Genomic DNA, 25,045 nt, shown 5'->3' with positions numbered 1-25,045 from the left:
GTAACATGAATTAGTGCATGTTTGTGTGAAATACTTAGAATGCCACATGTATACAAAAACCACGGTCTGTCACACCTTGTTATTCTCATTCTTGCTCCTTCCCTCCTGCCGCCTTCTTCACGCCACCGTCCACCAAAACGCCCAGCAGGTCCCCTTCAGCCAATGAGATTCCTGAGTCATTGGGTGAGTGTTGCTGATTGGTTTCTTGCTGCGATGGCGCCGAAGTGGAAACGGTGTTCGTGTTGTTGCTCAGCCCACCATTGGTGCCCCCGTTGCTTGATCTCATGTTGGTGCTGAAATTCCCCTGGCTACTAAAATTAGTGTGACTTGTACCGTTGCAGAGACTTCCCGTCATGCCCGCGCCGTTGGTGCTTGTTGCATTAATGCTGCTAGAGCTGCTGTTGGGATTATGGGGATTTGTAGCTGCTGTTCGGGAAGGAGGAGTGAACGAGAACACCCTTTCTCCTCCGCTTCCTGCAGGCAGAGCACTCGGGGGCCCGGGCTGGCTGTCAGCTGAGGGGAGGGTGTCCAGAGTAAGGCGCGGTGGTGGGGGGCGGCGAGACAGCAGGCCATGTTCAGGTCTGAGTTTAGATATTGGGCAGAGTTCAGGCGGAGGGTCTGGGAACGAGAACATAGGGGCACTCTGGACCTCGCCATCCTCACTCAGCCAGGGGAAAGCAGAGGACGGCGGTGGGGGGACGTGGTTGGGGGTGTCGGGGGGCAGCGGCTGTGAGCCCGCCATCTGAGGAGCCAGGGAGCTGCAGCTGCGGTTCCACTCGTTCTGAGGTCGCCGGGCAGGTCGAGGGCGAGGCACCGCGGGGGGCACACAGTGGATGGGTGTTTGTGGGCAGCTGTAGAAACCCGGTCTCTCATACAGGGGCATGGTGGAGAAGGCATAGTCTGGATCTCGCTCGTGGTTGAGAGGCTGGCGGCTTTGAGGTGGAGTTAATGAAGCCTCTGGGTGCAGGTAAAGAGGGAAGCGGCTCAGTGGAGCTCCAGGGCGGCGGCGCAGCAGAGAGACGCGGGAGGAGCGAGGAAAGTTAGGGGACTGGACACCGAGGAGACGACCCAGCCCCCCGAGCAGCGGGGTGGAGTAGTTGGCTTCCTCGTGTTCTTTAATTTGCTCCAGATTGGACTGAAACTCCATCTCCTCCTTGGGAACACTAGTTTAGATGAAATAGGTGGTTATATGGTTCGGAGAGTATTTTTCGGTATTTAGAATTGTCTGCCAGAAAATAAAAACATCACTGAACCTGATATCCAGGGCTGAGCCCATGAAGGAGGGTTTGCGATGTTCAGCGCTGGCAGCAGTGTAGGGAGGCTGAGGTTCACACTCATTCCAGTACATATCCCTCTCCACCAGCGGCAGGCTGTCGTACATCTCATCCACCGACAACAAGGACACCTGAGAGACAACAGAAATCAAAGCGGTAAGAACAAGACAGCCTCTGTCTGCGGCTCTTGTAAAAGTGGCAAATAGATTGAACCCGAACCTGTAAATTGCGATCGACGAGCCAGTTGGTTTCAAAGTCGTCGTCGTCTTCTCCAAAAGGATTTATGAGTTGCTCAGCCACCTGAGACCACGAGCAGAAAGAGACCACAATACAGCTCAGAAGGACAAATGAATAGCATTTCTTGTGCAGCATCAGCGTGGCTTGAACCTCACCTTCAGCCAACCGACATAGAAGAAGAACTGCAGCAGGGTGAAAACAGGCAGGTAGAAGTCCAGATCGTGACCGGAGTAACCTTGAGCTGGATCCAAGAACTGACGACCGATCAGACAAGCCAGGAAGAAGCTGTAGACCGCCACTGTGGCCACCTGGTCATAAAACACTAGTCATGCCTGTTTCACAACTACCTTTGAGGAAACGGTCTCTTGTCAAGTCTTTGCATTATTGTTGTGTACTGATTGTGTTTTGCTCGGTCAGATTTCTAATTTGACAAACTGAGTTAATGATTTTAGGTACACGATGACTACGATTATAGTAACACACTAAATGTCATTCTCTATAGCCCACCAGCAGCCTAATATAAGCTCTGCATCGCCATTAGCAGTGTTATCTCTTTTTAGACACCTAATCATTGCACATTTATCACAACATAAGAACTGTTAATTAAATTTGTTCTATCGCAAATGCATCTAATATATTTCAGTTACAACACAGTATATCAACACAACCTGAGTGTAGACAAGAGGCAGGCTGATCCAGTCGTAACCATACAGCTTCATGCACTTTGCCCGTAAACTATTCAACTCCTGAACAGAGGGAAGAAAGCAGAACAGGCAAATGGGGGGGGGGGGGGGGGCAATTTTTAAAAATGTTTCAGAACGTGATGTCTTGATGCACTTGATGACCTACAGTGAGAATGGCTGTGAGAGCCACGTCGTTGTTGATGCGACCCTCAGTCCGAGCCCTCAGAGCCAGGCTGACGAACCACATGCAGGGAACCCAGAACTTGTTGTGAGGAGAGCGCAAGTCCTCCAGGTGCCTCAGCTCATCGGACGTCATCAAACCTGAGAGACACAAACACGGCATGGAAATAAAGGAATGACACGAAGAGACAAAGCATTTAAGACGTTTCTTTCCATGTTTGTGGTTCTTTACTCAGCCGTTACATCACCAAGCAGTAGCATGTAGCATACAAATAGTTCAACCACATCAGATGGAAATACACTGAGTCTGAACCAGTTCCATGCTGGACCACCTTACACAGTTTTCTTCAGGACTTTTAAATAGTGCAAACAGATTCAGCAGATTTTGATGTTGTTGTCTTATGACTGGCAGGACCTGCGACAGTAAGTTTTGGTGGTTTCATGGCCACGTCGTACCTGCCCGCACCACATGCTCCATGGTGGGAAACCTCTTGTAGACGGCCGTGCTGACGGAGCGGTAGATGAGCACACCAGAGAGGTTGGCGTATCGCATCAGAGTTCGTCGGGTCAGCCTGGAGGCCTCGTCAGTTCCCCGAACATGACCACCCACTAATGCTGCCAAGCGGTCCGGCCAGGGGACGTTCTCAAACTGGCCCCACCAACGGGACACAACCAAGGTGACATAGAAACCTGGCAAAAAAAAGAACATTGCAAGTACAGAAGTGCATGCCAACCTCCTGTGATAGTTTCCAGGAGAATGGTCTTAGATTGAGATTTAGATTCTTGAAACAATCAGCCTCAACTCACCCAGCACAAAAGACACCGGGATGAGCTCTGCATAGCGGTCACAGTATATCGACAGCTTCTCAAACAGCCTCTTCTGGTCATCGTTAAACACAAACCTGGTGAAGGAAACATCTATTGAGTCCATTACAACTAAAACACAGGGAGGTGAGCCCTGTGACACTTTCTGGTCCAACATAACTTTGCTTTAGAAATCAGGCAGCATGTTGCTCCCAACTAAATATTTGCTCTGCCCTCTTGTTAGAACATCATCTCAAATGAATCCGTTTTTGCATAAAGCTTTTCTTGTCACATCAATTTTTGTATGTTGTTGTATCACAAACTGCTTTGTTTCTTTTAAAACAAGAAACGTTTACTGCTAAAATAACATACCAACTTATCCTATTAAAACAAAAAACGTGTTCTCATTGTAACATAAGCATCTTGTAATGACTTCCATATGTTATGAAAATGAGAAAAAGTTATTTTAAAACTTTAAAAAAAATTGTATGTTTTAATAAAGTAAAGCCATTTAATAAAAAACACAAAAATCTTGTGTGGAACATGAAGTGGATCTCAAAATTGAAATGAGAACATTGCATTGTTATAACGAGCAAATGTTTCTTCTGTCATGGTGGCAAAAACGTTTTGGCTCAGCCATGTTTAGAGCCGCTGAGAGGCGATAGAAATGCACGCAATCTCGTAGACATAGCACCTTTAAGTAATGCTGCCACTGGAGCGGATAAATCGGTCCAGGTTCTGATATTAGCCGATACTTATCGTCAATATCGGCCGATAAGTAACACAAAATTTCAATACAGAAATGCCAAAGAATTGCTTAAAATAATTTAGAAACCGTGTCTGTTCAATTAACTAAATCTAAGTGACCCGTAACAAAGATGTTTAGGTACAAAAACAAATATATAAGAAGATTAAAGTTCTGCTATGAGAGTACCTATAAACAATGCTGAAGAAGTAGTAGAGAAGAGTGAAGATGATGAGCTCTCTATAGAGCAGTTTATAAATGCTGCCCTTCCAACGCAGAAGCAGGTGAAAGAAGGTCCCCAGACCTGCATCAGCAACCCTGCGAGAGTACGTTACAGTCATTGCTGCTTGCTGGCCAACTTGCTGGGTGACTGTGTTGTGACATGAAGCAAACCAGTGTGGCTGTGTTCTCTGTGCTTCGTCTCAGCTCAACGTCAGCGATCAACCTGGATCTCATAAGGCCAATTTGGTCACAAATCTAAAATGATAAAGTAAAAAAAAAAAACATATATTTTCTCTACGTACTCTTTAATCCACATGCTTGGTTTCTCTTAATCAACTGACACTGATTTTCCATTTTCTGCACGTTTGAATAACCATTTAAAATAATATGTTTCCTTATTTCATAGATCTGAAATACACCAATACATCTGAGGAGATGTTCGCAGGGCTACAACAGGCAAATGCAACATGCGAGGGCCTCAAACACAAAGCTGTGAAGTTTTTACCTACCACGCAATATGAAAACGTCTGTCCATCGGAGTCACTGTGGCCCGAGATGTGTAGCCGCAGCGTTCGTTGGAATGATGTTGGGAAAAAGGAAGCCGGAAAGAAAAAGAGAGCAGGGGACTCCTACACCTCCGGTCACTTGATGTGTTAATCTGCTTCAGCAACAAAGCTGCATTGTGAGGCCAGGTCCTGTTAATCTGAACAAATCTGAGGACAGCAGAGCGCCCACACTGCCACAAATTGGTTGCTCAAAGGCATGAGTGCTGAGTAGTTGTGTTCACATTTTGGAAATATAACTCTATGAAAGCATTTTACTCAAGGTGGAACACCCAGTTAATTATTTCTGGCTTTTGGTGAACACACGACCGTTTGAACGTATTCTCATTTCTTGATTTCAGTTCACACCTACAGGGAACATTGATTCATTTTTGTTTGAAGTATCATTTGGTTTTTCCTCATGGACACCTCTTGATCAGGTGAGACTGTGTGTCCTCCCCCCTCTGCTGGAAGAAATGTGTACAGCTGTACTCTAACTGGCCAGAGGGTGTTAGTGATTAACCCTTCCTGTCTAACCAGGAGACCAAAAGCAGAGAGAAGTGCGGACAGAGTTCAATCTTGAGATTATTAAAGCACGATTTCAGCTGTTTTGACAGATTTTTGATGCTCCTGCAACAACTGGAGATCAATTTTGAACACTTTGGTGAGTATATTCTGTGCATTTTTGCTGTCCTTAAATCATCCTGGTTTAAGTTTCTCGCAGCTTCTCGTGTATGATACTTTCCTAACTTAAGTTGAAGTAATGTTTACACTGGATATCTCACAAAGAAACACATTCCTTTAGCATGAGAACCGGCAAATAAAAGAGCCTGAGCTCCTCTGGCACGTGTGTAAGTTATTCAAACACTGCAGAGGTCATGACTCGTCCACTGGCTACTGAAAGACTTTGACTGTGAGGTTTATTGAGTGAAACTTTTACTTTTCATGTGATTCCAAATTCCAGGATGAAACTCTTTCTTTTCTGAATTGTCTGTGCTTGGCACCCACAGGTATATCAGGATCACTAAACACCACTAAAAGCATTTGACAAAGTGATTGTAACCTCAGTGGAGACGTCTACAAGTTCCCGAGGAGTATTCTGCACTGCCTGAGAGAGTCATGGATGCTTTTGAGGGAATTCACAGCGTCCAGATTTCCTCATCTCTCCCGTCTTCAACAGCAGCCAGTCCAGGATATGAAGTCGTCAGAGCAGGGAGATCTGGAATAGCAGTATATTCCTCTGCAGTGTTCTTCGGCACATCTGATGCCCTGGGACCGCCAGCCGCCAGACACAAGTACAGCAGGGAAGCCAAGGAGGAAAGCTGCATTGTTGGACGGTGAGTGTCAAAAGATGAGTTTGATTTGACCTGTATGGGTTCAACATGATTGGTGTAGTTTTAGATCATTTCACTTCTGACGAGCTCCCTGTAAAGCTGAGCACAATGGCGGTACATAAAGGATTCAAGTGTTTCCCTCTCTGCCATGTTGGTACCACCTTCAGCTACAGACGAGATGATTATCTTATGTAGCCAACAACAACAACAAAAACTTCCCACATGTGGTTCAATTAGACATGATGTAAAGTGGAACATCGTGAAGATTGATTCTTTTAGAATGGCGACCATCACATTTAGGTAGGCAGCATGTGGTGAAGTCAAATGACTACATATGTAAACTATGTAGTTATTACTTTAACTCCAACAATACATGATGTCGTCTAAGGCTTGTTTCGCATGAAGTCTTATTCTGCATTACAGCCATCAGACTCCATGCAGCATGTTCATAGACTGAGCACACATTCAGGTTTTCAGTCCGTGGGTCTCCTGCGAGGTCAGATCAGGATTAGTTTCAATTGTATTTTTGTTGCGTTTATTAGAGGGTACAGTGGAGAGCTGACAGGAAATGAGGGAAGAGAAAGAGATGAAGGATGATGTGAAACAAAGGTCTCTGGCTGTAGGCAAAGAACTCAAGAGATTTCATTTTGTAGGTAATAGATAAATTATAATATATTTTGTGCTTTTAGTTTTAATTTTTGTTATGTTGCATGATTGCACTACATCTTTTTTTATTTTGATGTGTATTATCAAGGAATTAGTTTGCAAAGGTAAAACATATGGAAACGATATATTTACTCTGTAGGCTGGACCTCCAATTGTGCAAAGCTGGGAACTAAACTTGGGCTTGACCGTGTGTTATTTGTGCTTTAATTGAACATTATATCTTCTGAAATGATAGGGCCTGAAAGTTGCCCCTGCTTTATTACTCAATCTAGACCCCTGTCTTGAAGATTGCCCCTTAGTTATTTTTCTTTTTATTTAGTAATGTGCTTCATGTTTATATGTTTCATACTTAAAGACAGCAGATTTGACGCAGGTATTGCAGCATAAAAAGTAAAGAAAAACTGTACATAATGCACAAACAGTGGGATGCAGCGCCACATTTCTTTCCTTAGAGATCCGTAGCAGGACAATCAGGCCACGATACTCCACTTTGAAATGATTTTATGTTTACTGAACAATGTCTAGGGCTTGACCCCCCTCGTTTCCCTAAGGGGTTATTAACTGTCAGAGCCTCACGTGCTCCCACTTACAGATAAACAGGTACGCGTATCAGGTGTTCGTTTACTGTGGATGTTGGCTCGAGGTTATTGCGCGGTGCGCACTGTTGTGCACCGGCAGAGGACCGGCCCGGGTTTTGTCGGTGAGGGCGTTGGGAGTGGATGCGCTGTCATGTGACCGGTGCGTAAAGGGCAGAACCGGAGTGGTAAGACACTCGCTTTTTTTTCTGCCTGGAAATAAGGACGCGGGGATGAGAAGCGAAACCGTGTCGGCCGCGTCTGGAAAAAGTATTTTGTAAGTCTGCGTTACACTTTTAATAAATCGTTTCTTTTGTTCTCAGCAGATCGCTGCTGCTGTTGTTGTCGGTCGTCTACGTCAGCGTCCGCATTCCTCCGCTGATTTAAAACAGCTGAGGTTTTAACTGAAAGCAGCTAAGGTTAGCTCCATTGTACAGTATTTGTTAATTTAATAACAACAACAACAACAACTGAAGGACGCTGGAGGGGAGAAGCTGACAGACACACAGCCAGGGTGGGAGATTGATCTGCGGTCCCGGGACACTGTCAGGGTAAGGGCGGATACTGAGGGAAACCTACCCGCTGTAAAAAGTTGCAGCGTTAACTGTTAACTAACGACTATAGCGGAAAGCCCCGGTTAATGTTTGTGGGTCGATCACGGTCGTTTTTGCAGCTTTGAGCTTTCAAACGTTTGAATGTTGCGATTGCTAATGCACTAGCAGAGGGTCTAAACCTGTGGTCCGGGGTCTCTCAGAGGTCTCAAGTGATTTCACTGAGAGTGACTCAGAGGGGAAATGATTCCTCATCAGAGCTGTGAATGAAAATGTGTTTATGTTGCCAGACACAATCCTGCTGTCTATTTTAAACTGATGATAAGCAAATGTGTGAATGGAAAACTCCAACACTAAACTGGTTTTATGTTAAAAGTCATAATGTACAATATATAACATAAGGTTGAAATGTAATGTTAATGTTTAATGTGTACAAGAGTTATCTTAAAATAAATCTTAAAGTTAAAAGTAAAATCCTAAAAATTGATTTACATCTGCAGCTCCTTGGCACCCACAATTAAGACACACAATGACCTACAACACAAAGCACACTGGAAAGATGAATTGTGGGTCATTATCATTACATCAACCTAATATCATAGTACCCTGTCTTTATAACAACTCAGTTTTAGGAGTGGACATGAAATCTTTTATGTTTCTTCATGTTAGGTTGGTAGATCTGGATCCAGAGCCTAAGTCCAGAGTGGAGGGAGGAGGCAAGGCTGGGTCTATCTCAGGCAGGGACCATGGCGGCCTCTCCCGGCTTCGTAGCTCCTCGCTGGAAATCAAAGAAAAAGAAATTAGAGAAAAGGGCTCGGAGATCCTCAGGGAACAGCTGGACACTGCAAAGAAGGTGTTGTAACCTACTTTATGCTATTGCACATAGACACACAAAGCATTGTGTGACCTGAAAAAACGTTGACGATGCAAATGTCCTTCCTTGTTATCTGTGATTGTGAACTTTTCTCTTACACAATTCAGGAACTGAAACTAAAGGACAAGGAGTGTGAGCGTCTGTCACAGGTCAGGAACCAACTGGAGCAGGAGCTGGAAGAGCTGACTGCCAGTCTGTTTGAAGTAAGCAATAATCAAGTGATGAGGAAGTGATGTGATGCTGTGACGCTTTACAATCATCTCATGAATTATCAACTCGTCAGCTCACCTCAGCTCGACAGAAAGTTTCAGCCTCTTGTGGTTCATTGTTTTGGTTTTCTTGCCCCAGAACTGCAATAATCATTTAATCCTTAAAAATTCAGAGAATAGTGAAATGTTCATCAAGATTTTCCAGATGTCTAGTTATGTCTGATTGTCTGAAACCCAGACATAATCCATTTATATGGCCCTATAAAATATGTTTATGATCGAAGCACATGTTGTCTAATCATGTGGTTGAGAAATTTTTTTCCACAGTTGCCCAACTGTGGCTCAGTTGTAAAGGAGAGAAGCAGCATGCGTATCATCAAATTTCACAATTGCATTTGTGTTTTCCACATCGCAGAAATCATAGGACCCTAATTTAACAGTTGTATAACGAGAGGGAAGCACCAAATCCTCAATTTAGAGACACTGGAAACAGTGCATATTTGTTTTATTTAATTTTCTTGCACATTACACTAAAACAATTTGTGTATTTTAAAATATGAAATGTACACAGACTTTCACATGTACTTTTAGAATGAGAGAGATATATATATATCTATCTATCTATCTATATATATCTATATATCTATATATATCTATCTATATCTATATCTATATCTATCTATCTATCTCCCAGTTATACTGTACTTGACTTTAAAGTAAACAAAAGCTTGTGTGTGTGTTGTTGTGATATCTTTGATGTTTTCATCACTTATTACTGCCTTAACAGATTTGCTGTTCACAATTAGTGAATTATCAAGAACAACGTCCGATCAAGGATTTCAGACATCCTTTTTCAAAAACCACAGTATAAATGGATAACAGACTTTGTGATAATGTTTCAATCTTCATCGCGACAGGAAGCTCACAAGATGGTGCATGAGGCTAACGTCAAACAAGCAGCAGCGGAGAAACAACTGAAGGAGGCTCAGGGAAAGGTGTGTGATGACGTGTCTCTGTTTCTGTACTGCGGTTAAAACTGTGTCATTTAAATTCATTCATTGCAGCTGAACCATTTTTGAATTGAACTGATGTCTCTTAAAAATTGGCAGCTGCTATTTTAAGTTTATTTTAGATACGTTTGATGTCAGAAAATGAAGTTACTGTTATTGATTTTCCTTCCATCATCAGACTTTTGTCACTTTCCCCATTTCCTTTTTTTCTTCTGTACTTTTACTGCGTCTGGCTCCCAGATTGATGTTCTGCAAGCCGAGGTGACGGCACTCAAGACTCTGGTGCTGACATCGACACCTTCTTCACCGAACCGCCAGCTGCATCCACAGCTGCAGCCGCCAGGAACCAGGGGAGCGGCACGCCACGTCCGCAATAAGAGCGCGAGCGGTGCCTTTACATCTTCACCTGGAAAGCCAGAACCTTCCTCAGTTTCCGTTGCGGCCAAAGAGCACCGAGAGGTAACCTTAATGAAGTTTGTGCATTTGCCCTTTCTTCTTCTTTGTGTGTTTCTCTGTTTCTACCCCTTATCTCTGTTTCCAGTTCCAGTTCTCTTTGCTTTTTTCTTTTCTCCCAGTACTAACCTCTCCTGACTTGTTCTTCCTCTCTGTCTCTGGTCGCTCTTCCTCTCTCAGCCTGCTGTTCCTGCTCTCCTTTCTCTGATACTCTGCCTTGTTCCTGGCCAATCTGTCAGTGTGACATTTGACCCTTACTGGCAGGAGCGGGGGGAGGGGCTGTGCACTGACAGCAGACAGGTAACTGCATCTCTTCGACCAGGCCTCATAAGGGCCCAAACGCCTTGAAAACGCCTGACGCTCTTATTTTTAAGTACACCTATAGATTTAAATGGTCGTACACGCACCAAAAGCGTAATGAGGCATGCCAAACTACTTCAACCTTGTTTAGATTTAGAAAAGTCAAATGAGGACCCATCGACCAAAGCTATCTTTTTCTGCGGTCTAATAAGTGAGTTTTCTATCTTCAGATGGACTCTGTTCTGTATGCAGAGTTTTTGCTGTGGAAGGAGAATCCAAGTGTAGAGCGCTCCTCTGTCTTCTTGAGTCGCATCTACAGAGAAGACATCGGACCCTGCCTTTCCTTCACCAGATCTGAGGTCAGAATCTACCACTGCGTTTGTTATACTTCATTGTTTGAAGTAGGGCTGTCACATTATCACATTTTCACTACACCATTATCGTGGTCTAAAGAATTCATGATAAGAATATTATTGCAATAGCCACGGCAAGTTTGTTTAAAAAAACCCATGCAAATGAATGCCATCAGTCTTTGTTTATTGTGTGTTTAGTCTGTTTTCTGGCAAATTAATTGCACTCAAAATCTTTGTGTAGCGATGTAGGGAGAGAGTAGATTACTTACACGTTATTACACTCCTACCTCCTTCGTTAGAGCAGACCGCTGCTCTGAATAACAGACCATTGCAATTAGGCCTACACTCAATGCGAGTATAGGGATGTGGAGAGAGAGTCTGTAACCGTTTAAGAGGCACTGGATTATTTACATAAAATTATTATATGTTTATTAGACTGTTAACAGGATACCAATATTTAATTTTTTAAATATCACGGTTATCGTCAAAGTACCGGTATATTGCGACACTCCTAGTTTAAAGTCATGTTGACATTATTGAGAACTGTTCTTCACAGCTGTCGCAGCTGGTGCAGAGTGCAGTGGAAAACAACTCTTTGACTATCGAGCCGGTGGCCATGTCAGCGTTACCGGTGGTCAAAGCCTCCGCTATCGAGTGTGGCGGCCCGAAGTGAGTTATCACGACGACATATCATCTGTCAATGTGTCCTCTCTTTCACCATTCACTGCTAAACAATGGCTAAATCAGCACTGACAATCCACTGTTCTTTGGTTTTGTAATTCCTCCTGATGATTAGTGGTCATAGAAGGTGTTTCACTGTCTTCCCACGTATCTGAGAGGGGTTTAATTAACAGGCACATTTCTGATCACTGTCTGATTTAAGATAATCTTTTCTTTCCAGTGGCTTTAGGGCAGGAATAGAGACGTAAGTCCTCTCAGGAACAATCACTTGCTTTTCACTAACACAAATTACTACAGCATGAAGTCTGCATATCCAGGCGTCTGAAAGGTTGTAAACAAATCTGTAAATGAATGACTTCTGCATGTGTGTGAATATATATTAATGAACCTTTTCCTCTTCCAGTGCCTAACTTTCTCTGATTGTGCACTACTATTTTATTTTTTTTATTTTTTGTGCTGTTTCTCTTCTAAAACGCTTGTGTCTGGAATGTGTTTTCACTTAAGTGTTAATTCAAAGTTGCACAAGTTTTGTTGTTAATAATACCGGAAGGGATTTTACTCGTGTTGGCTGTGATTAAACAGTGACAAGTGTGTATTCACGTGTTGAAGCTGTAATTGTCTGACAACTGATCTTTCTGTTTGTAGAAAATGTGCATTAAGCGGCATGTCGCGCCTCTGCCGCCATCGCATTAAACTTGGTGACAAGGGGAGCTACTATTACATCTCTCCTTCCAGCCGAGCACGGGTAACTATCACTTCGTCTCTGTAACCTTCAGTAGACGCACATCTGTTAAGTGTTGCTACATGTGACCTGGTCCGTATCTCACCTTTTCTAGATCACAGCTGTTTGCAATTTTTTTACTTATATCCGCTACATCCAGCAGGGTCTGGTGAGACACGATGGTAAGTTAATACTAATGTGTATTTTAAATATCATGTTATTTTCTTCGTATGAATCTGTTTTGCCTCCTTTGACTCTTGCTTTGCCAACAAGGGTTTTATTCAGGCAGCTGACGTGTTGTCTCTTTTCTTGTTGTTGCCTTCTTTGCCTTCGTCCAGCGGAGCAGATGTTCTGGGAGGTGATGCGTCTCCGCAGAGAGATGACTGTGGCCAAGTTAGGTTTCTACCTCACTGACCAGGGCTAGAGGACCTGACAGTCCACTGAAACACCCGAAAGGACCGCATAATCCCAGGACCTTGATTATTCGAGGTCAGGGTGAAACTGTGGTAACTAGCAGTTCTTGGATCAGTTTTTGTAGCAGGGATTGTACAGAATTAGTGCTGCAAGCAGAGGTTGATCAATAAGGGAAGTAGAAAATGTTCATGTGCCACTTTTATGCAATATGACAAAGAGTTAAACCAGCACAGCTAGAAAGAAGTGACATAACATGACTTTAAAGATGGTGGTATTCCCAGATATGTAAAATATATTTTCTGTTATACTGCAGGCCTCCAGTAATTCTCTCCACCAGTGAGGAGAATTGTTACTTTTTCTGAACCTCCCCGGCGGAGTATACACAACTTCTCATGTTAATACAAATAGACTCTAAGTTTCATGTTCCAGGCGTTAGTCTGTTGAAAAGATGAGCACAAAGAATGAAAGCAGTGTAGAGACTTTAGTTGGTCTCTTACCTCAAGTATTACATACTTGTATAACTATGTAATGTAATCATTCTCCTGTGGGATTGACAATATCCATGTGGTTTCCACAGAACAATTATGTGGGTTGTTTTCTTTATTCTTACATAAATATAATGCTCACTAGCATCTCTTAGTTCCTTTCATTTAGCGGCTCAAAGACCAGACATTTGTCTCAGCATGGCCTTCATTTTGTTGATGCACTCTTGCACTACTTGTTCTAGATGCCTTGTACAAACACGTAAATGAAACGGCTTCATGTAAGCCTGACCTTCATAATCCAAAATAATGTTAATAACTTAGTTATGACACCTCCACACTCAAAATAGTGACTGTTTTACAATATAGTCAAAAAATGAACACTCTTCAATAGAAGTGATTGCAATATGCACAACTGTAGTTTTGCATGTTTGCAATGAAGAGTATGTACATGTTAAAGCCATAAATTACTTTGCATGAATGTAGTACATAGCCATATTATACAGTGTATATTGGTTGTACTTCATAGAATAGATTTATTGTTATTAATGTCCAATTTGTACAGAAACGGTCCGTTGAAGGTAAAAATTAAGAATATTGTGTCAGAAAGTGCAATAACTGCTTCTTGGCCTTCTTTAGGGCTTCGAGGTTCCTAACCTGTGTACTGATAATTAAAGCACTCCATTAAAGACGAGGCATTGTAGCCTCACTACATCACCTTCGAAGTGTGTGTGATTTATAGGTCTCGTTAGAGCAAAATCTAACAGAAGATAAATGAATCAGCTGGTTTGATGTCGGCTCTTTGTGGCCTTTTGTGAAGTTTACACAAAAGTTCGGGAAAGATGATGCATCGCTGTAGTTCACTTTAAATCAGGGACCTATTTCTCTCAGGGCACGGCGCTGACTTGGCTTTAGATTAAGGTCGTCACTAGGAACATGGTTACCCCGATACCAAACGCTCCGAAGCACACAGTTACTTAACGGGTTTGTAAGCAGGAATAAGGCACGGGGATAGAGAGACGATATCCCGCTCAGAGAGGCTTTATGGTATGAAAATCTGTTTCTGGAGCAGACATTCCAGTAAGATTTTCGTTTCCGGATTGAAAGGACTTTGGTAAACTTGTTATTCTGTTTTCATGGCCTCATCATACAGATTACAACCTGAATAAATTGTTTGACTTGGATTGGTGAGTGACATAATGTGTAGTCAGAGGACAAAACATGTGATCACATGAGCAGGTCATGCTTTATAGTTAGTAGTTATCTACAACAGGGATACTTATTAATGTAAAACGTTAGTCTAGCCTTAATGTTGTAAATTAACAAGACCAAATATTCTACTATTATATAGACAGAAAGTGCAAAGATCAATACATTTGCAACTTAAAATAATGAAGACAGTATGATAATCAAATAACATGCTTTAGAGGAACATTAAAACAAACATTGACCAAACTCTTTTTAACTTTTCCCCTGGCAACATCCGGCATTGACCAACTCTTCTTTCTTCGGAAAATATCTGCAACAGAGATATTTAGTTATTCATATTTAACTTAAAAACTATTATGTTTTATTATGTTACAGGGTGAATGAACAATTTATAGAACATGTCAATTTACTAAATATGTATGACTTTAGCAGTGGTGGAATGTGACTGAGTACAATTACATGTAAGTGCAGTACAAATCCAAGGTATGTGTACTTTAATTTACCTTTTTATGCAACTTTACACTTCTACTCAATTATATCTCAGAGACAAATTCTGTACTTTTTACTCCAGTGAATTTGTCTCGTAATTGCAGTTATTGGTTACTTTTCAGATTACAATTTTTCATGCTCTTACTGTCACTGTAGTGAAAACCACGTATCCACATTTGTAATTAGAAGTTTTCCTTCATGGGTTCCTTTTAATTAAATTCACTATTTAAAAACCCTCTTGGATCAGCTGAAATTGTCACAGCTGTTCTATTATTTGCCTTTTCCCACTTAGTCATTATATCCATATTACTGATGATTATTTATCAAAATTCTCATTGTGATTGTGGTCAAGCCTACAATATCATCAGAGTATTTACTGACTTATTTCATATCGTAGAACAAAACGTAAAAAGTTCTTAAACTTGAGTTATCCACAATCCTTCATTCAGGCATTTAACCAAAAACCCATTAAAAAAAACCCCATTGGTTTCAAGACGAGGGAAACAGAAGTACAACAATTCCTTTGTAGCAGTGGCAAAGGCAGTCCTTTAGTATTTGTATAAAATAACAAAAACACCTGGACCCATTAAGTCGATTTGTACCTCCAGTGTCTTACCTTCGACAACAGAACATGATCATCAGCAGAGCCGCCACACCACCGATCACTACTACCACTGCAGTGACGACGGAGACGACGGACAGCGAGGAGGGTTCTGCATCAGTGCACACAAACATGAAGGTCCAGGATCAGAAGTAAGAGATGTTTTTATGCTGTGCATGTTTAAATGACTCTCAGCAATGTAAGGACGGACGGATTTATCTACTTTTCAAAACAAAAGTTACAAAGTACTTAACAACAAAAGCATCTGGCACCAAATATCAAACGGGAAGAACGTGCTAAAAGAATCTTCAAATACTCTGAACCAACCTGAGCAAATAAAGGAACCGGGTATGTTGAGACACTCCAGATTTAGTGGGCAGACAGAAGTTTGTTCTATACATTCATTAATATCTGCAACAATCAGGAAAACACACTGATATGAATGACACGTGCATTTTGTAGCTAATCGCCGGTTTCTCACAAAAACAAACTATTATAGTTTGGTAATAGTTGACAAAGCAATTTCACCTCAAGAGTAATTGAGAAGCTCTTCTGGAGCTTTTGATCACATTTGAGGTTGTCCCCTACATGTTGGCTTTAAAGTTGAGATTGAACCTTCACTCTTGATCATGTGTTGAGATGATTTAGTCGACTACGGTTTCCAAAGTCAATAATTAACTTCATGTAGATAAGAAGCCATTAAAGTGCTCAGAGAAATAGAAATGGCTACAATTTCCTGACATCTGGGAAAACTCCCATCTGCTGAGGAAGATCATGTGATGTGCTCAAAAGCTCCAGAAGACCTTATGAATGGACCTTGTTGGGGGAGAGTTTTGCTGATTATTGTTTCCAAGATCTAGAAAAGTTTTGCTTCACATCTAAATCTCAAGATCACCATCGTAAGATTTTGTTAAATGTGATTTTCAACACATAAACCATATTTTGCTGCACTGGTCTTAAAGAATCTTCATCTATTCCAGCCTTGTCACCAGGCCCTAGTTTAGTCTTCGTACCTTGACACGTTGGGGGTGTGGGGCTCCACTTCTGGCTGTTTGGATCACAGCTGACAGACGACGATCCCAGCAGCTTGAAGCCAGAGTGACACTGATACAGAATCACAGAGTCACAGAGCAGGGAGTAGCCAGATTGAATCCTGGGTATCGGACCACAGTTGGGATCTGTAAGAGAGGGCAGACATGTCCATGTGAAAACACAAGACAGACCTGATATCACGTTGTTTTCTTTTCAACTTCCTCACCTGTGTCTGGTTCTTTCCAGGGGCTGAGGTTGAGGTGGGAGATCAGCGGGTGCGAACAGGCCAGCATGTCCTCTGGCCTCTCGGTACGTGAGAACGGGTCAGCGGGGACATGAGTGATGTGGCTGTTGTCACAAATGATACGAGACAAAGAGACGCCGTGGAGGTGTCTCCTCTGGGTGCTGGTGAACACTCCTTCTCTCTCCCACCAAAACCTGGGGAGACGAAAGACAGTTTCAGATGTCTCTTCTTGCATTTTAATGGTCGTAATGTTACATTGGAGGAGTTGGTATCACCTGTCCCCATCTCTCAGCGCTATGAACTGTTTCGCCAGCAGGCAGGACAGCAGTGGTCCGACTCGGCCTCCTGGAAGAGCGGGCTCAGAGATGGCCCCGACCCACACATCGATGTTGTGTGGCGTCCCGTAGAGGAGCTGGAGTTTGTGAGCCAAAGTGAAGTTAGCCAGAATTTCGGCCAGTTCTGATGTAGTATTGGGAACAGAGAGGCTGCAGGACTTTCTCCATGAGCCGTATCCTTGTGGGGTGAGATGGGACAGGAAGTGAAGGGGAGCATTAAATACCGGGTTTCAATTACCTGAGACAAAAAGTACCTTTACTAAACATCCGAATAAAGGAACACGGTTCACTGACAACCAGGTGCAAAAGACTCAACATTCTACTTGAGCAAACACCGTGTACTGTATTTAAAGGCTGACTACAAACTCTTAACAACAACTTGTCTGAACTGACGAGCAATGTTTATTCAAACATCTACTACTGGACTAGTGGGGATCTGGAGCGCTAATTAAAACACATTCCTACATCTGGAACTGGTTCATGAATCAACAAAGTCTTTCAGGGCAGACTGTTTTATGACATATGAAAGTATGACATTTTATTAAATACTTTTCAATGACATACTCTACTGACTTTTTCCCATACAATAACTGTTTTATTACATTTTTATGACATACTGTAAAATAACAATAATGTCAGGAAGTAAAGTGACATTTTTTTATCAACCTGACAAAATTATGTTCTTGTGGAAAGAAAAGAAAAGGCAACACTGTAACTTCTTTACATTCTATTAGAATGTAAATAAGTTACATTGTATTAGAATGTAACTTATTTACATTGTATTAGAATGTAACTTATTTACATTGTATTAGAATGTAAAGAAGCTACAGTGTATAGAACAGGCATGTTCAAAGTCCGGCCCACGGGCTAATCACGGCCCGGGGTCAGATTTTATATAGCCCGCACCTTCTGTCTTAAAATGCATTATTTATGGCCTGCCAGCACAGTCAAAACGGAATGAATAAATCATACAAATTCAACATGCAATTCCTCCTTTTACCTCGTGGTGGCAGCACCACTCTGTAACTGTCTGGCTGTTTGAAATTGGCTCTGACCCTTGAACTGTCATGGCTATGGCAAGTAAAAAAAGGAAAGTCGATAATGAGGGTCGCTGCTTCCAGGAGAGGTGGAGTTCACAATATTTTTTTCACCGAAAACCGAAACAACTGTGTTTGCCTAATTTGTCATGAGACTGTTGCCTTTGTTTAAAATAATGTCAGCAGGGACTGTTGGCCCTTGGGCATTTTCACATTATCAAATCTGGCCCTCTTTGAAAAAAGTTTGGACACCCCTGTACTATATGATGACTTTTTTATGACATAATAAAACTGATGTTTTTTCATACTGTACTATGATTTTTATATGACATGAAAAGTGTCATAAAGTCATAGTATATTAATTCATAAAATGTCAACAAAAAGTCGTATAGTGTATAGTATTTTATACAAAATGTCACATTAACTTATATAATATAAATGTTATAGTAAGTATGCCATAACAATGTCATAGTATGTTGTATAAGGTCATTTTTATGCCATTTAATTTATGTAACTGTTTTATGATATACAAAAGTAAGACATTTTTATTAAATACTTTTCAATTACATACTATACTGTGACTTTTCCAAAACCTTTTTTATGACATACTATACTATGACTTTTCTATTATATTTTATGACATGCTAAATTTAATTTATTATGACATACAATACTGACATTTCATGAGAAACCATAGTATGACTTTGTATGAGATACTATATAATTACTTTTTAATGTCATTATATAGTATCTCATACACACGAAATTATGATTTTCTTATGACACTTTTATGACATACTATGATATTTTTATGACATGAAACGTGTCATAGTAAAGTAAATCATTAAAATGTCATTAAAATCATATTTGACATACACATGTGTATTATGCCATAACAATTTCATAGTATAGTATGTTATAAAGTCATTTTTATGACAAATTAAACTATGACTTTTTTATGAGATACATTAGTATGACATTTTATGACATACTATGACTTTATTATAATATAATATACTACGACTTTAATAATATTTGTATGACACACTGTAATTTCTCGTCCTGCCTCCTAAGTTGTTTTCTTATTTTTTCCTTTGTCAGTATTTCCTGTTTTATTTTGTGTGACTTACCTCTCCTCTCGTTTCAGATAACTTCACTTCCTGCCTTTGTGTGTTTTACCGCTGTTGTGATTGTCTGACCCGCCCCTGATTGAATCCACCTGTGTCTAATCACCCACAACTGCCCAGTGTATTTAAACCCTGCGTTACAGTCTATGTGCCAGTTCTTCTTCATCCTCTGTGTCAAGCATTCCAGCGATTTTCCTTGTTATCCTTCTGTGATCTCTGCCTGTTTTTCCTTGACCACGTTCTATACCTATACCTTATCTTGTTGTCTGGGTCGTGCATTTGAGTCCTGTTTCTCCTGTGGTTTCACATGTAACACATACTATGACTTTTTATTACATTTGTAATGCCATATGAATATCATAGTATAGTGTGTAAGTCACCTATTATGTCATACAAATGTCATAGTATAGTTTGTCATAAAAAAACTCATTGTAACTCGTGTAATAAAAATGTCATTAAAGTCACATTATACTATGACATAACAATATCTGATATTGTACAGGAACACACACTCCCTGAGAACTCTCAGGGCAAAAAGGATTAAGTGCTGATAACCTTTGAGCCCAACAAAGCCTGGGGAATGGAGCCCAGATGGAGGACATGGAGCCCATCCAGGAAAATAGGGTATGATGCAAGACATATTTTAACTACCGTACATACAGAGGCATCACCAGTGGCCGGCCAGAGTTTGACCAGCCTTAAATTTAACAACAATAAAAATGATCAAAGGGTGGAATGTCAAGGAAATTGTGGTATAAAAGGTTTGTGAAATGTACTCTTTATGAAATGTAATCTTCTAGTCTTGTAATCTTTAGGAGACATATGTTGTGATTTGAAGTTGGCTCATGAATGAGATTTTTGAAATGCTACATCAGAATGTGCTGGTTCTCTCTGAGTGACACCTTGAGGTGGTCTGCTATTAACCTGTAGTGAAATGATTTTGTAACTATGCACCATTTCCTCTAAAATGTTATAAGACGAATAGCTTTTATGACATTACAGTTAGTGAATTCAGTTTGGATATGGGTGTGTGAAGATAAACTTACTGAGCCTTGTGGCATTCACACCACTTTGTGAAATCCCTGCAGTGTAGATATTTAAGATTTCCTGTTTATATGAAGGGCACCTGGTGCGGGAATGTGTTGTATGGCATGTTTATGGTCTGTTTGTACTACATTGTTCCTGGGTGCACACTTGTAAGACGGACACCGTACTGTACAATGACATTTTTTTGACATACCATATGATGACTATTTAATGGCATTTTATATCATGACTTTACCAGACAAACTCATATGAGTGTTAGTCAACTAAGATTTGTTTTTGGTGGAGGACTTAAATAGCATGTAATTAACAAAGTAATATTCATGTAATAGCTTGGTATTAACAATGGGTATATCTGTGTCACATTAGACGTAAATATATGAAACATGGTAATAAGAGGCCAAAAACAAAGGCTAATCATAAGGAAAAATATTTTAAAATAGCAACAAGGCAAACTATAATAATAGTATAGTAACATTTTGGTAGCAAATTGCTAACCTAACAATAAAAGGGTTATATCAGTGACAATTTGGATTACAACATGGTAATACAGTTACATTAATGGGGTAATAACTTGAAAAAATAATGAGGTAATATAGGTTGATGTTTACAATATTATAAGCTAATATCAGTGTATGTATGTATCATATGTTTAATGCTGTGTAAAATATGTACAAGGCATTAACAGTATCAAATGTCTTCAGTGAGAAATTAAGTAGAAACAGGTAGGTTAGCATTTTGCAGCAATACTTCATGGTAATTACATAGAACCTACGTGCCTTGCGCTCATAACATCAACCTATGTTACCTCATTATTATAAGGTTACAACCCCATTATTGTCACTATATTGCCATATTTAATCCAAATGTTACACTGATGTAGTCATTTTATTGCTAGCAGGTTACCACATTGTTACCAAAATGTCACTATACTATTACAAAATAGTTTTGCCATCTTTAAATGTGTTCCCCATTATTACACTTTTTTTGCCCCTTAGTAACCTACATACATTTCCGTCTAATATTACCATGATATGCAAATACTAAATACTATTACCGAGTTATTACTTTGGTGATCACATGGTATTACTTAACTATTACCTCTTTATATTCAAACTACACCATAACCATGTTATTACTGAGCTGTAATAAAAAAAGCTACCGTGATGGTAAAACACTGTACTGTGCCAGAAGAAGGAAACCTGGTACCAGGCAGGCCGTGATCCCGGCCCCTCTGGAGGTTAAGGGCCCCGAGGTCCAGAGGCATCCCTCCCTGTGCCTGAAACAGCCTCTCTGTCAGCTCCTCCACCATCATCTGACCTGGAGTCTGCAGCTTTGCCGGAGACAGCAACAGGCCGCGCAGCACAGGGTCTATACCACCTGACACACCAGGAGAAAAGAGAGAGATGGTAGCAGATAAGATTAGTAAATTGTATGTAATTTGAGTTAAATGTATGACATCCTCGAAGTTTTACCTTCCTGCACGACCCTCCAAGACGCAAACAGGGAATGATGCAGAGGCAGCTGGGGATGCTGGGCGTGGGTGGTGTATCCTGGCCCCAGCCTGGTCACCACTGGCTGCACGGTGACGTGGGCAAAACGGAATGCAGCAGCTGCAAAGACGTTAGCGATGCTGGGATCCACCTCGGGATCATACCCCTTATAAGGAGGCATCAGACGAGACATGGCACTCTCTCCGAGGACCCGCGGCACGTAGTGCTCCCATGTTAGGATCTGGAAAGATTAAAAGAATGTCAGAGTGCCTGGTATGCTCATGAAGGTAGTGAACAGATAGAAGCTAGATACCTGATGAACGGCTCCCATGATCTTGCGGGCCTCCTGATAAAGTGTATCAGGGCTCCAGCGAGGGTTGAGCAGGTGCAGCTCTTTGACCAGCCGGTTGTGCTCTCTCAGAAAGAGTGTGTGCAGTGCGATCATACCCAGATGTTCATTAGCTCTTGAATCACCTGTGAAACACAAATCATAAACGAAAGCTCCACTGAAGCCTGCAGAGAACAGTCAACTCATTACATTTACTCGCTCACCAGCTTGAAAGCAGGATGTGGTGTTCTCCTGCTGCCTGGATCTTTCCAATGCCCCTGAGGTGATGGAGTTTCGGGGGCCGCAGGGGTCCAGGTGAGGCTGTTGGCGTGGCAAATATGGCATGTAGGCCAGCTCATGGTCTGAGTGCTTGGAGTTGAGGGTCATTGAGCCCAGAGGAGATGAGCGGTTTCTCAGAGTCGAGGCCATGCCAGTGGAGCTGCCGTACACCATACTGGCATCTACAAACGAGGTGATGGCGTTGAGCTGCTCTCGGTGGCGATGAGTCGGGACTCCAGCAACACAGCTGGGAGCAGAGCGGAAGAAAGGCATACAACTCTGGACGCCACTGCGAGGATCTGACAGAGGGATCTGGACAGAGAGGTTATATGTTTTTTATAGTGGGTGATGAGGGGAAAACAAATATTCTTGTTTTAACTAGTAAAATATTTTTTCACAATAACATTGTGATAAAATACCTTTTTACCTAAGTTATTCATTGCTTGTGATTTACAACATTGTAAGTGGTTCATTTTTGTCATACACCTTCATTTGTTTGTACCTCCCTTTATTTAATTTAATTTATTTATTTTCTTTTGTTTCCTTTATTTTACTATGTATATGGCATGTGTACTATGTACTTTATGCGTATGGAAAATTCAAACTATTTAAATATTTATTTTAGTATGTATATCGAGCGTCTTAGGCACATACATTTCTTTGAAGAAAAATAAAAGTTCTATTACCAAATAAAATCAAAGATGCAGGAGTGTACCTGTATGGGGAAGCACGGCGTGTCCCGGCTGCAGGTGTGTGTGCAGTCAGCTCCTGTCCTGAATGCGGACGTACTGGGGCTCTGAGGCGTCAGGACCACATCGTGGTCAATCCACTGACCCCATTCCACCAGCAGGTGGGAGAGAGTGGAGTCCAGGGAGATGTTGTCATTGTGAGTGAACAGCACTTCCTGAGACACCAGCCGCACCTGGACACCAAACACAATCAGGAGGGTTTAAGCTACGGCAGATGACGGGACAGAGGACGACTGAGGGCTGCTGCAGGGCTCTTACTGGAGGCAGACTGGCGTTATGGTAGGTGTGCTCTGGGTCCCAGCTTCTGGGCATCCCCCACACATCCTCGTACTCTGCAGGCAGCCAGCGGGAATATGGGATGTTTGCAGCTCCCCATCTGGGATTATGTCTTAACAGGACAAAAAACACAACAGACGCATCACAGTTATCAAAAAACAACTAAATCTATTGCAAGTCAGCACTGCTCTGTGACTATACAAGTTTTCTATTGTGTAAGCAATAACCTGTTGTTGCACTCTCCTGTGATGGATCTGTAGCGCTCAGACAGACAGTCGGTGTCACAGCTGGGTCTCTGCAGCTCAGCGGAGCAGCCAGTCACCTGCAGCAGATTCTCCATGTCTCTTTCACTCAGCAGCTCTTTGGGAACATACAGTTAACACAACTTCTAAGTCATACAAATAATAACTATAATATTTAGAAGAAAAAACAACAGCTGGCTTTAACTTGTTTGGAGTGGTTGATCAGATCATTTGCTCTTGCCTTATGTCAGAAGACAAACCTATTTGAACCAACGGGCTCCTGCCATTTTCTGTGAATTTGTACCTTTTACCTTCTGAATATTTTACTATTATATTTTGCTCACTTTTACGAATATTTAGCTTTTCAACAGTAGATCTGGGAACATGTTTGTTGCATTATATGAGGATAAATTAAAGGGCAGCGTAAAAAAAACCCCTGATGGTTATCTGTAGTCCGAAACATACTGAAAGCCAATGTAAGGCGGGCCTTGCATGTAAGATAAGTACTAGTTGTAGTACTAGTAGCCTTAAAGGTGATGTGTTGTGTTTTTCTGCTGCTCTGTACCCTGATGGTCGGGCTGCACCATTGTGTGAGTGTAGACCATCTCTCTGATCAGCTCCACTGTGTTGTCCAACAGTTCTGCAGCCCTGATCTGAGTCCTGGTCTTGGCTTCAGTCTGTTTAAACTGAGCCAGCAGGTCACTGGGTCTCAGAGCGCCCTCAGACAGGGTCTTCTTTACCCTGGAAACATTAATAGCGTTTAGTACAACAATGCTGTACAGATGTAAAATGATGATGTATATTTTTGTCAGTGAGTCTGAAATATCTCCATAGTGACCCAGTCATCTTTACCGTTCACTTGTGCGTGCGTAAGCAGCATCCGTCAGCTCAATCGCCCTCTGAAGTGCCTCCCTTACAAATACAGATCCTGGATACACAGCTCCTGACATTAGCACAACAGAAAACATGGATGCAGTTAGAAAACCTCAGTGTCTGGCCTCATCAGTAACAATCAAACAGAAATCCTACCTGAGGTGTTGTCAAATACCCTGTTCAGAGAAGCATGCTCAGGGAAGGAGAGCAGGACAAGAGCCAGTCCAAGCAGAGAGACGGACACCTAAACCCAGAACACACCTAACTGAATATTTCAAGAAATGTGCTTCTTTATTCTATTAAAATAAGAAGGAAAAGAAGTGAAACTCACCATGAGTGCTGCGTCCATCTAGAACATTAAAACTGATCAATCCGTG

At 41.6% G+C, this 25,045-nt stretch overlaps 3 protein-coding genes across 6 annotated transcripts; 1 reads left to right on the top strand and 2 right to left on the bottom strand.

Annotated features, from left to right (window-relative positions):
- Positions 1–85: 85 nt before the first annotated feature.
- best1 (bestrophin 1) lies at positions 86–4,264 on the bottom strand. The gene is made up of 8 exons (XM_031868518.1): positions 4,113–4,264; positions 3,182–3,276; positions 2,831–3,064; positions 2,361–2,515; positions 1,667–1,819; positions 1,494–1,574; positions 1,254–1,405; positions 86–1,163 (listed from the first exon to the last, which is right to left on the bottom strand). Exons 1-8 carry the CDS (start codon positions 4,262–4,264, stop codon positions 86–88), a joined length of 2,100 nt encoding a protein of 699 aa, XP_031724378.1.
- Positions 4,265–7,401: 3,137 nt separating this feature from the next.
- On the top strand, positions 7,402–15,926 carry rab3il1 (RAB3A interacting protein (rabin3)-like 1). 4 transcript variants are annotated; one of them, XM_031859942.1, is made up of 12 exons: positions 7,402–7,539; positions 8,483–8,666; positions 8,795–8,890; positions 9,814–9,891; positions 10,147–10,365; positions 10,540–10,659; positions 10,890–11,018; positions 11,569–11,681; positions 11,914–11,937; positions 12,339–12,438; positions 12,530–12,596; positions 12,753–15,926. In XM_031859942.1, exons 1-12 carry the CDS (start codon positions 7,496–7,498, stop codon positions 12,836–12,838), a joined length of 1,260 nt encoding a protein of 419 aa, XP_031715802.1. In that variant the 5' UTR covers positions 7,402–7,495; the 3' UTR covers positions 12,839–15,926. The 4 variants fall into 4 exon arrangements, with proteins under 4 accessions (XP_031715802.1, XP_031715813.1, XP_031715823.1 ...); XM_031859953.1 differs by lacking the exon at positions 11,914–11,937; XM_031859963.1 differs by lacking the exon at positions 10,540–10,659 and having other exon boundaries at positions 7,404–7,539.
- Positions 14,772–25,017, bottom strand: epx (eosinophil peroxidase). Its single transcript, XM_031857498.1, has 17 exons — positions 25,000–25,017; positions 24,825–24,912; positions 24,648–24,744; positions 24,361–24,536; positions 23,781–23,913; positions 23,536–23,665; positions 23,244–23,450; positions 22,474–22,840; positions 22,235–22,395; positions 21,904–22,162; positions 21,638–21,808; positions 17,161–17,398; positions 16,868–17,079; positions 16,623–16,787; positions 15,937–16,020; positions 15,625–15,721; positions 14,772–14,829 (listed from the first exon to the last, which is right to left on the bottom strand). The coding sequence occupies exons 1-17, from the start codon at positions 25,015–25,017 to the stop codon at positions 14,772–14,774; spliced, it is 2,661 nt and encodes an 886-aa protein (XP_031713358.1).
- Positions 25,018–25,045: the final 28 nt, after the last annotated feature.

Source organism: Anarrhichthys ocellatus, unplaced genomic scaffold (assembly GCF_004355925.1).
Source record: "Anarrhichthys ocellatus isolate YVR2014 unplaced genomic scaffold, GSC_Weel_1.0 scaffold2, whole genome shotgun sequence".
Lineage (NCBI taxonomy): Eukaryota > Metazoa > Chordata > Actinopteri > Perciformes > Anarhichadidae > Anarrhichthys > Anarrhichthys ocellatus.
This window is presented reverse-complemented; position numbering and strand designations above follow the sequence as displayed.

Bases quoted from the DNA above. Each gene is read 5' to 3' on its own strand.
- best1 (XM_031868518.1), bottom strand. From the start codon at position 4,264: ATGACTGTAACGTACTCTCGCAGGGTTGCTGATGCAGGTCTGGGGACC. The intron at 1,820-2,360 runs GTAGGTCATCAA...TTTTATGACCAG, and splicing joins CTCTCACAGCCATTCTCACT to GTGGCCACAGTGGCGGTCTA. The intron at 1,164-1,253 runs GTTCAGTGATGT...CATCTAAACTAG, and splicing joins GGCTCAGCCCTGGATATCAG to TGTTCCCAAGGAGGAGATGG.
- rab3il1 (XM_031859942.1), top strand. From the start codon at position 7,496: ATGAGAAGCGAAACCGTGTCGGCCGCGTCTGGAAAAAGTATTTT. The intron at 9,892-10,146 runs GTGTGTGATGAC...TCTGGCTCCCAG, and splicing joins TGAAGGAGGCTCAGGGAAAG to ATTGATGTTCTGCAAGCCGA. The intron at 10,366-10,539 runs GTAACCTTAATG...TTCCTCTCTCAG, and splicing joins CGGCCAAAGAGCACCGAGAG to CCTGCTGTTCCTGCTCTCCT.
- epx (XM_031857498.1), bottom strand. The intron at 24,745-24,824 runs GTAGGATTTCTG...CTGTTGTGCTAA, and splicing joins GGTATTTGACAACACCTCAG to TGTCAGGAGCTGTGTATCCA. The intron at 23,666-23,780 runs GTTATTGCTTAC...TGTCCTGTTAAG, and splicing joins ACAGGAGAGTGCAACAACAG to ACATAATCCCAGATGGGGAG.